Source organism: Bos mutus, chromosome 21, assembly GCF_027580195.1.
Source record: "Bos mutus isolate GX-2022 chromosome 21, NWIPB_WYAK_1.1, whole genome shotgun sequence".
NCBI lineage: Eukaryota > Metazoa > Chordata > Mammalia > Artiodactyla > Bovidae > Bos > Bos mutus.
Genome location: NC_091637.1, coordinates 54670695 through 54685184, shown reverse-complemented (window position 1 = coordinate 54685184; position 14490 = coordinate 54670695). Strand labels below are relative to the sequence as shown.

The following is a 14490-nucleotide window of genomic DNA, read 5'->3' as shown; positions in this document are numbered from 1 at the left end:
AGTATCTTGCTTACTGAGAGCACCAACAACTCACGGTGACGTGGCTTCTGCGGTCCCTCTGATTGTGCTTTCTCATGTCACAGCCTTTGCCTCTCACCTTCCCCAGCAAGCTCAGAGCTGAATTGTAGGCCAAGCTGAGATTGCAGTGAAGTGGCTTCTGGCAGCTAATCTGGTCATGTGCTGGAAAATCTGCCATCAGAGCTGTCCTTGTGAGGTGCAAGGGAGAGGAGGTTCCCGAGAACAGAGAGCCACAAGAGGATTTGGGAAAGGAGCTGAGCCAGCATCACGTGTAGTCAGGGCCTGAAAAGGCTTCTGTTCTATCAGGAACCCACTTCACACTCGCAGGCACGTGTTTCTCAGGCTACACGTGCAGTGGGGGCAGAAGAGGGGAACAGAGAGCAGAGGAACATCGAAGGCGCTGCAACAAGGGACAGGCTCTTAATTCTACCTTATTTCATGACAGTTTCTTGGGCAACTTAAATCTAAGCCAGGTGCAGGCTGTTCACTTAATTCATCCTGGCCCGCTGTTCCGCTCCCCGGAATCCAGCTGGATGGTCGTCAGCACCATGGAATAGAAAGATGCTAGGACGCTACCATCGCCTTTGCCAGTACCAACCAACCACATGACTCTGGAAAGTTTTATAACCTCTTGCCCTATCTACTTCATGAAGAATGTTGAAAGATAAAAGTGCTTTGAAATGTTTAAAACATTATACAGATTTAAGAGTTTAGAGCATAGGGACAAAGGAAATACAGCCAGGACCCATGAACCTTCTGAAAGCAGGAGCTGAGAGCTGTGGCGAGTACACTAACGGTGATGTGATGGGGAGCAGAGGCGGAGAACGGGGGGCTGCCATCTGCCCCACTCACCCCAGCCACTCGTTCATTCCTCTGGAGAACCTGTAACTGTGCATATGCTGAGAACGGCTGAAGCAGCCTGGGCAGGCAGGCGGCCTGGCTGCAACTGACTACCCTACAAGGAAGCTAACGAAGATGAGACACACTGCTTCTGAAAGGTGACTGGCACCTTTTAAAAGAAGCTAACCCTGAGCCAGAAAACTCCCTAAGCAGCCCTGGTTAGGTCAGATCTTTACTACTTGGGAATCTGGTTCAGTCTGGGGCAGTCAAGGTCAATTTCAGAGCAATAGAAAGGGACAAGCTTCTCTTGATGTGGACCACAAAGGTAGGGAGGGCCACTCCGGCAGCACCAGTGTGTCCAGGAGTGGGAAATGCAGACACTGAGCCTGAAACAAGAAGCCTTTTTCTTGGGAGCTTGGTGACAGAGAGCACGGTGACAGGGTGCTCAGCCAGTCTGAGTCCACATCCTCAGGCCTGGGTGGCGGCTGTTTGGTTGAGGGAAGTAACCAGTTTCTGTTTTTCCCTACCAGAGCTTAAGCTCTGGAAAGTGAGAAATGTTCTGAGAAAGAGAATAATGAGCACTTTTAGGGCCAGAAGACCCTTCCTCCAGACAAACGTAAGGGAATTTCCCACTGGTCCTCTTCTCAGAGACCAGTCTACACTCCAGGCTGACTCCCCTGGCTTCACCTGTTCTGGACCCGGCTCATTCGAAGGTGAAAAGAGAGGGCAAGCACTTAGGAAGAGCAGGTTGGGTTTTCACCCCACTCTAGGTCAGTACAGCTAAGAGTGGAGGCTGAAGAGACTGACAGCAACTGCAGAAGTCCAAAAGATGAACTCACGAGTTCAAGGAGCAGTGTGTTCAGGTGTCAGGAGGACACTCAGCTCCAGAATAGGTAACTGATGAGGCCCCATTGGGCAAAACAGTCTCCTCTTCATTCCTGCCTCTCAAGACCCTCAGCTCCCTGAACCAAAACCCCAGCTCTGGGTCAGAGATAGTTTGCAATTCTCTTTCAGGTTGGGCTGAGCCAGGACACCAAAGGCAGGAAAGGCAGAGTCTGTAACGACTATGGCCAAAACTATAAGCAAAGAGAGGAAAAAAACAAAACAGAAACTTACAGCCAGTGACACCCTGATTCCTGCTGCTTCTCTGGTCATACTCTTGATGCATCAAAACAGAGAGCAGGGGCGACGACGTGGGGCTGCAGAGGGGCTTCCAAAGACATCAGTGACCAAACGGAACGGGGCTGCCTCCACCACACAAAGCGCGCTGGTACACAAAGGCCTGCTCACTTCCCCTTTGTCTTTCTAGGCCTCGAGTCCCTGCGGGACAGCGCCCACTCCACCCCAGTACGTGCCTCCTCCCACGGGGACACGTTCCTGCCTCACGCGAGAAGCAGCCGGGCAGACAGCAACGAGCGAGTCGCCGTGATCGCGGACGAGGCTTACAGCCCTGCGGACAGCGTGCTGCCCACCCCTGTGGCCGAGCACAGCCTAGAGCTGATGCTGCTCTCCCGGCAGATCAACGGGGCAACCTGCAGCATCGAGGAGGAGAAGGAGTCTGAGGCCAGCACCCCAACTGCTGCCGAGCTGGAGGCCCTTGGGGGCGAGCTGAGGGCCCTGTGTCAGGGGCACGGCAGGCCGGAGGAGGAACAGGTGAATAAGTTTGTTTTAAGTGTCCTCCGTTTGCTCCTTGTGACCATGGGACTCCTCTTTGTTTTGCTCCTCCTCCTGATCATCCTTACTGAGTCTGACCTTGACATTGCCTTTTTCCGCGATATCCGCCAGACCCCCGAGTTTGAACAATTCCACTATCAATACTTTTGTCCCCTCAGGCGATGGTTTGCCTGCAAAATCCGCTCAGTGGTGAGCCTGCTCATTGACACCTGAGAAGGCATGAATCCTCCCAATAACTAGCCAGGTGGACCAAGGAGCCCGGCTACCCGTTCCCAGCAATGGGGCCCATCGCGGAACCATCGGCACATGTTCCAAGTCCTCCTCTCATGACTCAGAAAGTCCACAGCCTAGGAGGGTCGTTTCCCAGAAGAAGAAAGGGGCTAGGCACACGCCTTGTCTAAACTAACTGGGAAAACTCATTTCCTTCAGAGGTTCTCTCAAGAAAGGCTCAGCAACTCCGTTTCTCATCCTCCCAATTTGCAGGATAATTTTTGGTTCTGAATTTTGATTTTTCATAGATGTGTATTATTTTGAAGATATCAAAAATAATTTATTTTGTTATTACTGATTCTCACAGTAGTGTCACCCAGCAGATGAGACACTAGTTGAAGACTAGAGGGCTGTCGTCTTCTGTTTACCGCAGGAGCTTCCCTGCTGGGGGCCCAGCAGACTCATCACTGCAGCCTCAGCAGGGCAGGTCAGGGGCCTGGACAATGGGGACTGTCTAGGTTTTCTTCCCAGACAGAGCTTTTAAAAAAAAAAGTAAACATCCATGTAGAACGATTAAATGGAAAGTTGCTTCTTATGACGGTCTGAGTTGGATTTTCTTTTCCTTTTCTTTCTTTCAAATCTGAGTAGAGTGGGGATCTGAAACGACCACTGCTACAGCAGCAGGGGTGGGATAAGTCTGTCCCCTTAGACTAGATCCTAGGGAGCATCACCATGAGTTCTGTATAATCAACTTAGACTCCTGTGACTTTTTCTAAGGACCTCAAGACTTTTACAGTGCTCCAGAAGCAATAGGTGAATTCAGTGGCGCCAGCAGTAGACAGCACTGTCAGACGCTGGACTAAGTACGGTTAACAGAAACCAGAGCTGAGGTACCGGAGAGACTGTTGAGATCACACAGCAGTACTTATTTTGTACACCCCTCTCCCCCTAGAAAAGACTATTTCAATTTATATTTTAACAACAAAATATTATTTTCTTATCAATTCACCTTTTGTTTTTACTTTATGGAGTAAGAAAAAGAGAGCCTGATGAACTTAAAAGATGCAAGAAAGAAACTGATCCTGAGAATGAAAAGCTTCAGAAAATAGAATTCCAAGATCAACCAGCCTTGGAAGGGACCAGGAAAAGAATCTCTTTAAATAAGAGTTCTAACAGATGCCTCCAAAAGGTGAACGTGGCAGAGACCAACACTTAGCTGTAGAAACACTGCCCCCTAGGGTCATCCTCTTCACCAGGAAGACGAAAGCTGTAGGAAAACGCTGGCTGTCCTGGCTGAGAGCCGTTGGAAGCAGGCAGAAGTGTGAAGGGCGAGTGTGGGGTCCGCGGCCCAAGCTCTGCAACACTTACAGCCGCTCACACACAAGAACTTGTTTTCATCTCAGGGAGAGAGTTCCAAGTCATGTGGGGCTGGAGGACGTAGGTAGATGGTCCGTGGACAGATTGCTGGGGCGCGCAGAACAGAGAGTCACGTGCAGGTCTGCTTTGCCCTAGTGTGTCCTCTGAGGTGGCAGAACCATATCCATGTACAGAATATAACAGCCATGGAATAAACAGAGTTCTTTTTTAAGGTGGGTATTACGAAATTTTAAACGCCCTTTTATCTAGACCAAGGGTCGGCAAACTTCTTCTGTAAAGTGCCAGGTAGTAAATATTTTAAAATTTTGGTTTTGAAGGCCATACTCTGTGGCAACTACTCTACTCTGCTGTCTGAGCACAAAAACAGCCACAGGTAATACATAAAGGAGCAAGGCTCTGTTCCAATAGAATTTTTATTTATAAAACAGATGGTGAGTTTGAATTTGGCCCACAGGCCAGAATTTGCCAACCCCGATCTAGACAACAGAACTGTTTCTTACCAGTGTGTGAGCAGGAGGGCCAGCTCTGCTGTGATTTCTGACAGGTAGAGATCCAGGATCATTTCCCAGTAGAGACGCTGGGCTTGCTTGTTTAAAGGGTGCTCGAACAACCAACCAGCAAAGAGATGCCTGATGCCACGATGAGCAAGATCAAGTACTGTAATGCTAATATGCAGCCAGAATCGAAGCCTGGAAGAGGAGAGCCTGTCTGACCATTTCCATACCAGCAACAATTTGGGCAGAATTACAAACATCTGTTTTCCAAGTGACAAGACAAAAACTGAGGGAGATCCTAGTAAAGATTAGGGATCACTCAGAACCAGATAGCCACTGCCACTTGTCATCTACACAGGAAAGGCTTTACTAGCAGAGGACTTGAGTGAAAAGTAGACTCAAAGACGACAAGGCTGTCAGGAGACACGGGGCTGGTTTTACCCTGGATATCTACTGTCTTATGCAACATAGCAGATTACCTTTTAGTGTAGTGTTCCTACCTCAGTCTGTAGAATATGGTGTTTCTATGCAGTGAGTGATAGACTCAACTCTGACCTTTCATATTCACATTAACGGAAGATGCAGTATTCCATATCTTGGTATGTTACTTGTATCTAGAGTTCCAACGGTACAATAGTCCACACCACTTCCAACAGAGGGATTTGCTTTCTGAACAGAAACTTGTGGATTATATTTCTCCAGAGCTTATCCCACCTACAAAATACAGATAGAAAAGTCTCCTTCAATTTGCTTTTCACATAATGCTTGAACAACAAACCTCCTCTGTTGGTGACTAGTCTTTTTTGCTATCTCCCCCATCATCAAAAGTTGTTCACGTTTTTTAACCTAGCTTTACTGTGTTCCACTACGTCTATTTTCTCTCAAAATTAGTTTGATCTCATTGTAGAAAAAGCAATGGTTTCCATAGCTTCATCTATCAGAGGAAATAAAACTTACTGAAGAATAGTGTACTGCATCTTTAAGCAGTAGAAGGTAAACTACCTGCAAATGTGAATTTCTTAGTTTCATTAAAATATATATATAGTTGTTAACCTTTCGTGTGCCAAAAATTCTAAGTTACATTTTCCTTCAAAGCAATGTACCTTTTTCTACATATGCAGTATGTAGTTAGCATAAAATCACTGGTGCCATGAAAATTATTTTTAAACTTAAATAAATATTTAAATATCATAGAAGAGAGTGGACTCTTTTTTTTCTTTTTAACTGACAGCCGGTCTCACTTTCTCCTCCTTAAAGTTAACAGCCCATAGATAAGAGGACACCAGTGGGGTTTACACAGCTGACTGCTGTCTGTGACTGAAGTTATTTAAAAGAATCACTTTGCTTAGAGTCATCTACTATCTTTATTCCTGGCCCCCCCCCCAGATAAATACTATTAAGAACTTAGGGACATATGTATACCCATGGCTGATTCATGTTGAGGTTTGATAGAAAACAACAAAATTCTGTACCAGCAATTATCCTTCAATTAAAAAATTTTTTTTAAAAAAAGAACTTGGAAGCTGTAAGTGTGGAATGATTTTAAATATGAATTGGACCTCGTTTTTCTGATGAGGAAAAAACAAATTATTTCCCCAAGGTTACATAGTCTTAGAGCCCAGAGGAGAACCTAGACGGTCCAACTTCTGAACTGGTATTAAGCCTGGAGTAAGAAAAAGAACAGAAAACACCTCCTATAGAGGGAACAGGATGACCTCCCCACCACAGTGACAAACCTCATACTCACAAGTACTTTCAGCATCCATTCCTTTAACGCTATCTCATCTCATTCTGTAACCACTCTATGACTACAGGCTGGTAATGGTCTTCTAAACTCCATGAGCATAAAAGGTGAAACTAAGGTCCACTGTGCTACTTATTACCCAATCTTGTTTTCAATTCTACCTGTCCTCCAACCCTCCATTCTGCCACTAGATCATCTTCCGAAAGCAGTTACCTCATTTTAAGAGATTCCTATTAGCTTTAAAATGATATCCAGTGTCCTGTCCCCAGTGAAGTTTTTTTTTTTTTCTAATCGACAAAAATCTTTGCTTAAAGTGAGCTGAAGAGGAAAAAGCATGAGAACCACTGGATGAGAGTGGGTTCCCATGATGCTACAGAGTCACAGCTGCCGCCCTTGGATAACTGATGAGGACTCACCTGTGTGCACATCCTTTCAGGGCCCCTGTCCGTTGGGGTTCCTCAGCCACCACCACGCTGCTGCACCTGAACACATTTGCTTTCAGCTCCTGAACAGGATTCCTCTATACACCCCTACCACCTGCTGATGGAGTGGAGTAAGACACCCCAAAGATACTTACAAAACATTTCCTCACATAGATTCTATTTTAGGAAAACATATATTAAGATGTTTTATTTCTCACTCTGGGTAACTGTACTAAATGTTACCTTCCTCACAAAATTCCACCTTTTCATTTGAAAAGTCAAACACAGCCAAATGAACCAGAATTATGGGTCTATGCTGTCTTAGATTGGCCATCAGTGAAGTGAAAGTCGCTCAGTTGTGTCCGACTCTTTGCAACCCCGTGGACTATACAGTCCATAGAATTAATTCTCTAGGCCAGAATACTGGAGTGGGTAGCCTTTCCCCTCTCCAGGGGATCTTCCCAACCCAGGGATCAAACCCAGGTCTCCTGCATTGCAGGTGGATTCTTTACCAGCTGAGCCACAAGGGAAGCCCAACTCTGTATTAAAAAGGAAAAACAAAACAAATCAGAAGGGACAGCCTAACAAATGAGATGCCTAAGTTTCTGGAATCTGAAGACAGAGGGCATCTATTTTTTCCTTCACGTTTGATACAGAAGGCACTTCTCTGCCCTCCTCCTCGTCCCCTGGATGAGGAAATATTTAAATCTTTGAACCACAGCCCTAAAGCTCTCTGCTTTCCTGGAGAAGTGCCTTTGCAAAATCTCTGTGGAAAGGTAACTCAAAAGCCAGAATACTAAAACAGGTCTTAAGCAATTAAGAGTCTATCAGTCCTTAGTCACTTGCAGTTTCTCTTAGTCTGACCAAGTCTCCATTCACCCCAAACGAGATCATCTCCTTCCTCCTTAATGTCACATTAAAAAAAAAAAGGCATCGCAAAGAAAATAACACCAGTAGAATTCAGGGCTTACATGGTTATGAGATATTATAAAGGCCAACACACACAAAAGGTTTATCTGGGAAGGAGAGAGAGCAAACATAACATACACAGAATGACAGAAGCCACATGGCTTTAAGCAAGTCTCTGGGAAAAGTGCCTTTCACAACAGAATACAGTTTAAGGATGTCGTAAGGGAACAGTTGTCCTTTATGTGCTTTCTAGATTTAAACAGCTGTTTCATTGTAGAGCTTACCATGAAGAAACAAGCCCCCTACTCACTCTCCTTCCTGCACTGCCTCAAGAAGACAGAACTCTTGAATGGATATCAATAGCACAGCTTATGAAGTTTCAATGGCAAGAGACCACAAAAGTGAGAACCATCAAGAATTTTTTAACATTTATAGCAGAAGCCAGGTAATTACCACGAAGTATTCAAGGCTTAAATGACAGTACTAATTTGATTAAGAGTAGTTTTCAACATGTTAAGAAAAAGAACAATTCCCACTGAACCAGCCACGACTAGAACCTATAAAATTAAGTGATGTGGAAAAGGGAAAGGGAGCCTAAAGTCTTTATTTAACTATTTCCAGAACAGTTTATAACATACCTCAACCTCACACAGGGCTCCCCAGGTGGCACCAATGCAGGAGACATAAGAGGTGTGAGTTCTAGTTCGATCCCTGGGTCAGGAAGATCCCTTGGAGGAGAAAATGGCAACCCACTCCAGTATTCTTGCTGAGAGAATCCCATGGACAGAGGAGCCTGGCAGGCTACAGTCCATGGGGTCACAAAGAGTCTGACAGAATTGAGCATTTAAGCACATGCACCTATGCAACTTCACACAGCCTTACTTTGTGTTTCATAAATGAATATTTCCACCTTGCTTATCAATTCCTGTATTCCAGCACCAAGAAAACAGAGAAACCTTATTCCTTATAAATACCCACAACCTTTTAATCAGCTTCAAAACTTGCTTAGTCTTTAATTACAGAGAAGGAAATTATTGAAGCAAAACGTTGGAGGAACTTCCCTGGTGGTCCAGTGGTTAAGACACTGCTCTCGATGCAGGGGTCCAGGTTCAATCCCTGGCCAGGGAACTGGGTCCCACATACTGCAGCTAAAGATCCTGTGGATTGCAACAAAGACTGAGGATCCTGCGTGCCACAGCTAAGACATGGCCTGGCCACATGCATAAATAAATATTAAAAAGAAAAAAACGTTATTCAAGGAAATTACACACATCACTTTATTTCTGTGACATACAATTCTGAAAAAATCGTATTTCCTCTTAGAAATCAGGCATATTGCTGAAACTATTTAGAACAGTCTTTCAGTAGTCGTTTGGCAATGAAGAACAACAGAAAAAGTTGCATCAATAATAACACACAGTACTCTCTGTCGCTGATTTAGTAGGGTCCAACAGACACATTCAAGTTGCCACAGCTTCTGAAAACAAGTATTTTTAATGAATACACGCCAGAAATGGTATTCCATAACACTTTCCCAGGCTACTAAATCTCCTCTGGAGAGTTTAAAAGACAAGGACACATAAAGCTGGCCAGGACCTTCTAGGGTAGGAGCTCTTACTTCTTTAACCATGACCCACAGTACCACAGTAATAAAGAAATACATTTTACATCATAAAATACATGTGCATGTACACCTACAGCTATGTATGCATATGGAACTAAGTTTCACAAAAGAATATTTGTTCTAAGTATGTTTGCTATTCTTTACTATTCATCTCCTTTTCATTTTTTTAGACACTGGTCATGGTCACTTAACTCACATCAATAGCTACAACCCAGTCTGGGAAACATTGGTCTGACGGTAATCTCATGCTGGGTGACAGGGGTTAGTATATTCCCACCCTGTGCCTACAAGCCCTGGGACTTCCTGGCTGTGTCTCAGGAGCCACGGAGAGGAGTGAGGAGAAGGTCAACACAGGGACCCAGGCCCTGCCCAAGTGAACCACAGCTTCTCAGCAATTATCTTGGGATTTCATGTAAGATTTAATTTAGAGGCAAGGGGGAAAAAGTGCTCAGTTTAAAAAATTAAGTTTCAAAATCACTCAGATGAGATAACCTTTCAGGATCCCTTCCAGTGTATATAAGTCTAGAAATAAATATGTATTTCAAACTGTAAAATAAACCACAAATCTATATATGACTATAGAATCAAGGAGACAAAAACAACCAAAACACTGATCACTCAAAGCTTTGTAATTTATAATGCTAGAATTTCTCAACATTCGGCCTGGTTAAAAGTGCTGAAAGCATCACAGTCCCCCCCAGTGCCCTCCACATCCTACAGAAACACCTTCAAGGCCTCTGTCCTCCTAAGAGTACATTCTGCTCATAATTCCTATTTACAAAGCAAGTTTACATTCGCTAAAGAGTACATATTACCAAGCAAACAGAATAAGCCACACGAATTACTAGGCTCCTTAGACAGATTAATTTGAACAAATTGGTGTTTCCAAACCCAAAACTCCACAACTTTCTTAATTCATAAAAACATGTACCCTCCCACTGGAATTACCTCCAGCCAAAATATACCGAGTTGGGTGCATAGCATTGATGGAACACACAGAGGCAAGGCATTCTCCACCCAGGAAAGAGTGCACCCACTTTCCTGTCTCGTGGAAGACCTCCACCCGCCGCGGCTGGGCCATGCTGCCAACGACGATACAGTCTTCCTGCTTAGGGTCCCACACGGCCTGGAACCTGGTCAGCCATCGCCCGGTGATGGTGTTGTGCCTAATGAAAAAACAATTTTTTTGAAAGACAGTGTTAAGAAACTCAGAATAGCATGGGCAGAGGGTAAAGATGGCACTGCTCCTAAATGCTGGTTTTCGCTGCCAAGTTTCAAGTTACTGAGTCATCAACGACCTAATCTTATCCTTCCTACAAGACTGAAACCTGGGAGAGAGATGATGTCTGCATTTTTGAATCTCCAGTGCTGAGTGCAGTGGTTTGTGCTCAGTGGATGGTCACTGAACACACTGAAATGGCAACATTTTTGTTCAGCTTCCTCAGTGCACGCCCCTCCTTTTTTTTAACACATGCAAATACAAGACCTAGAATAAAGGAATATACAATCTAAGTTATTGCTATTTAACAGAATCTATTTCCCATATTTGTATTCCCCTAATAACCAAACCCTGCAATCGTTTTATATAGTCTATACAACCTTAAGGTAAAAAGTACTTTGGAGGCTCAAAGAAAAAAATCACAAGGGAAATTAGAAGATATCTGTACACAAATAAAAATACAACTATCAAAATCTATGGGATGCTATGAAAGCAATACTAAGAGGGAAATTTTTAACAGTAAACATCAAAAAAGAAGAAAGATATCAAAATCAACAATCTAACTACATCTCAAGGAACTAGAGAAAGAAGAATAATCAAAACCAAAACTCAGCAGAAGGAAGGAAATAATAAAGATTAAAGATAAAAGAATTAGAGAATACAAAAACAATAGAAAAAATAAACTGAGTTGGTTTTTTTAAGAGAACAAAACTGGCAAGCTAGATTAAGAAAATAGAAAGTGCAAATAACTAAAATAAGAAATGAAAGTGGGACATTACAACTTATGTTACAGAGAGAAAAAGGGTTATAATACTATGAACAATCATACACCAATAAACTGGACAATCCAGAAGAAATGAATACATTCCCAAACACATAAAATTTACCAAGACTGAATCATAAAGAAACAGAAAATCTAACTAGAACTGTAACTAGTAAGGGGATTAAAATAATAACCAAAAACTTCCCATCAAAGAAAGCCCCTGACCAGATGGCTTCACTAAAGATTTCTACGTAACACTGAAGTAAGAATTAACACCAAATGCTCCTCAAACTCTTCCAAAAAACTGAAGAGGAAGGAACACATCCTAACTTATTCTATGAGGCAAACACTTCTAATACCAAAGCCAGACAAAGACCCTACTGGGAGAAAAAAAAACAAAAAGCCCTACAGACAAATATTCCTGATGAATACTGGTGTAAAATTCTCAACAAAATACCAGCAAAAAAATTCAAACAGCACATTAAAAGGGTTATATACCATAACTAAGTTGAATTTATACCTGGAATGCAAGGAAGGTTCAAAACACAAAACCTAACTAATTGACATACCACATAAACAGAACGAAGGACAAAAATCATAAGATCCTCTCAACTGGTACTGAAAAACCATCTGACAAAATTCAATACCCTTTCAAGATAAACACTCAACAAACCAGGAACAGACAGAAACTATCTCAATATAATAAAATAAGGGTCATATATTAAAGGCCCACAGCTAACGTTATACTCAATGATGAAAGACTGAAAGCTTTTCCTGTAAGATCTGGTAAAAAGCAATGATGCCTTTCTTGCCATCTAGTCAACATATTTAACACTGGAAATTTGGTAGAAGTTAGAAAACTGGGTAGGAACTACACACACACACACACACACAGTTAAAACTAAATCTCAGCACATTTGCAGGATATAATCAACACACAAAAATCAGTTGCATTTCTACATACTAACAATGACCAATCCAGAAAGGAAAATAAGAAAACAACTCCAGGACTCCCCTGGTGGTCCAGTGGTCAAGAATCCACCTGCCAGTGCAGGGCACAGGGGCTCGATCCCTGGTCTGGGAAGATTACACACGCCATGGGGCAACAAAGAACGTGCACCACGGCTACGGAGCTTGTGCTCTGGAACCCGTGCTCCTCAACAAGAGAAGCTACCACAAGAAGAAGCCCATGTGCCACAGTGAAGGGTAGCTCCTGCTTACCACAACTGGAGAAAGTCTGCACACGGCAACAAAAACCCAGCATAGTCAAAAGTAAATAAATATATTTCTTTAAATCCCATTTATAATAATATCAACAAGAATAAAATATTTTGGAATAAATTTAACCAAAAATATGAAAGATTTGTACACTGAAAACTACAAAGCATTACTAAAACAAATAAAAGACACAAATAAGACACAAACAAATAAAGACACAAATAAATTATCTGTGGATTGGAAGACTCAATATTGTTAAAATGTCTGTACTACCCAAAGTGATCTATAGAATTCAACCAATGCAATCAATCCCAAGGGCATGTTTTACAGAAATAGAAAAAAAATCCTAAAATTAATATGAAAGCTCAAGAGATTACAAACAGCCAAAATAATCTTTAAAGAGAAGAACAAAGTTGGGGGCCTCATATATCCTGATTTCAAAATATACTAGACAAAGCAACAGAAACCATGACAGCATGGTACTGGTATAAAGACAGATGCTACGGACCAGTGGGACAGAATAGAGCCTATAAGGAAACTCTCACGTTCCCGGTCAAATGATACTTAACAAGGGTGCCAAGACCACAAAATGGGGAAAGGAGAGTCCCTCTGCTGGCAAAACTAGATATCCACATGCAAAAGAATAATATTGGACAGTAACCCTGATGGCTCAGTGGTGAAGAATCTGCCTGCAATGTAGGAGATGGGGGTTTGATCCCTGGGTCGGGAAGATCCCCTGGAGGAGAAAATGGCAACCCACTCCAGTATTCTTGCCTGGAAAATCCCATGGACAGAGAAGCCTGGCGGGCTACAGTCCATGAGGTTGCAAGAGTCACAGATGATGCAGTGACTAAACCAGCATAACCTTATGCTGCTGCTGCTGCTAAGTCACTTTAATCGTGTCCAACTCTGTGCGACCCCATAGACAACAGCCCATCAGGCTCCCCCGTCCCTGGGATTCTCCAGGCAAGAACACTGGAGTGGGCTGCCATTTCCTTCTCCAATGCATGAAAGTGAAAAGTGAAAGTGAAGTCACTCAGTCGTGTCCAACTCCTAGTGACCTCATGGACTGCAGCCTACCAGGCTCCTCCATCCATAGGATTTTCCAGGCAAGAGTACTGGAGTGGGGTGCCATTGCCTTCTCCAAGCATAACCTTATACTATATACTAAAATCAACTCAAAGTTGATTAAAGACCTATACCTAAGACTTGGAACTCTTAATAAAACATAGAAGGGGAAAGTTTCAGTACACTGGATTTAGCAATGATTTTTGGATATGACACCAAAAGTACAGGCAACCAAAGCAAAAATAGACAAATCTACATCATACTTATAAACTGTGCAAAGGAAACAATCAACAGACTGAAAAGGCAACCCACAAAATGGTAGAAAGCATGTGAAAATCATATATTTGATAAGGGACCAGTATGCAGAATATGTAAGGAATTCCTGTAACTCAACAACAAAAATGATGTAATTCAAAAATAAGCAAAAGACCTAAATAGACAATTCTCCAAAGAAGATAGACAAATGGTCAATAAGCATATGAAAAGATGTTTATCATCACTAATCATTAGAGAAATGCAAATCAGAATCACAATGATATATTACCTCACAATCATCAGCATAAGTATTGATACATATAAAGAGAAATTAGAACTCTAGTGCACTCCTGGAATGTAAAATGGTTTGGCAGCTATGGGAAAACAGTATAGAGGTTCATCAAAAAATTGAAAATAGAATTATCAGATGATCCATTAAAATCTCCTTTCTGGGTATTATCCAAAAGAATTCAAAATAGGATCTTGAAGAGATACCTTTACACCCATTTGTTCACTGTAGCCTTTTTCACAATAGTCAAGAGGTAGAAACAACCCAAATGTCAATCAAGAGGTGAATGGATAAAGAAAATATGGCATATACATGCAATGGAATTATTACGCAGCCTTTAAAAAGGGAGAAGATCCCGTTACATGC

The 14490-nt window shown here is 42.7% G+C and overlaps 2 protein-coding genes and 1 non-coding gene across 7 annotated transcripts in view; 2 read left to right on the top strand and 1 right to left on the bottom strand.

Annotated features, from left to right (window-relative positions):
* FRMD5 (FERM domain containing 5) overlaps positions 1-4830 on the top strand; it is a 44718-nt gene extending 39888 nt beyond the window's left edge. Inside the window, exon 13 of the mRNA XM_014477252.2 lies at positions 2168-4830. Coding sequence (XP_014332738.1) covers positions 2168-2745 — 578 coding nt within the window. The 3' untranslated portion in view covers positions 2746-4830. The remainder of the gene's footprint in view (positions 1-2167) is intronic.
* Positions 4831-8746: 3916 nt separating this feature from the next.
* On the top strand, positions 8747-8816 carry TRNAR-UCG (transfer RNA arginine (anticodon UCG)). Its single transcript has one exon. It is a non-coding gene; the product is annotated as a tRNA-Arg (tRNA).
* Positions 8817-9930: 1114 nt separating this feature from the next.
* Positions 9931-14490, bottom strand: part of WDR76 (WD repeat domain 76) — a 53421-nt gene continuing 48861 nt past the window's right edge. For all 5 annotated transcript variants that reach the window (XM_070358843.1, XM_070358840.1, XM_070358841.1 and 2 more), the window contains one exon: positions 9931-10478. In XM_070358843.1, the coding sequence (XP_070214944.1) occupies positions 10223-10478 (256 nt within the window). In that variant the 3' untranslated portion in view covers positions 9931-10222. The remainder of the gene's footprint in view (positions 10479-14490) is intronic.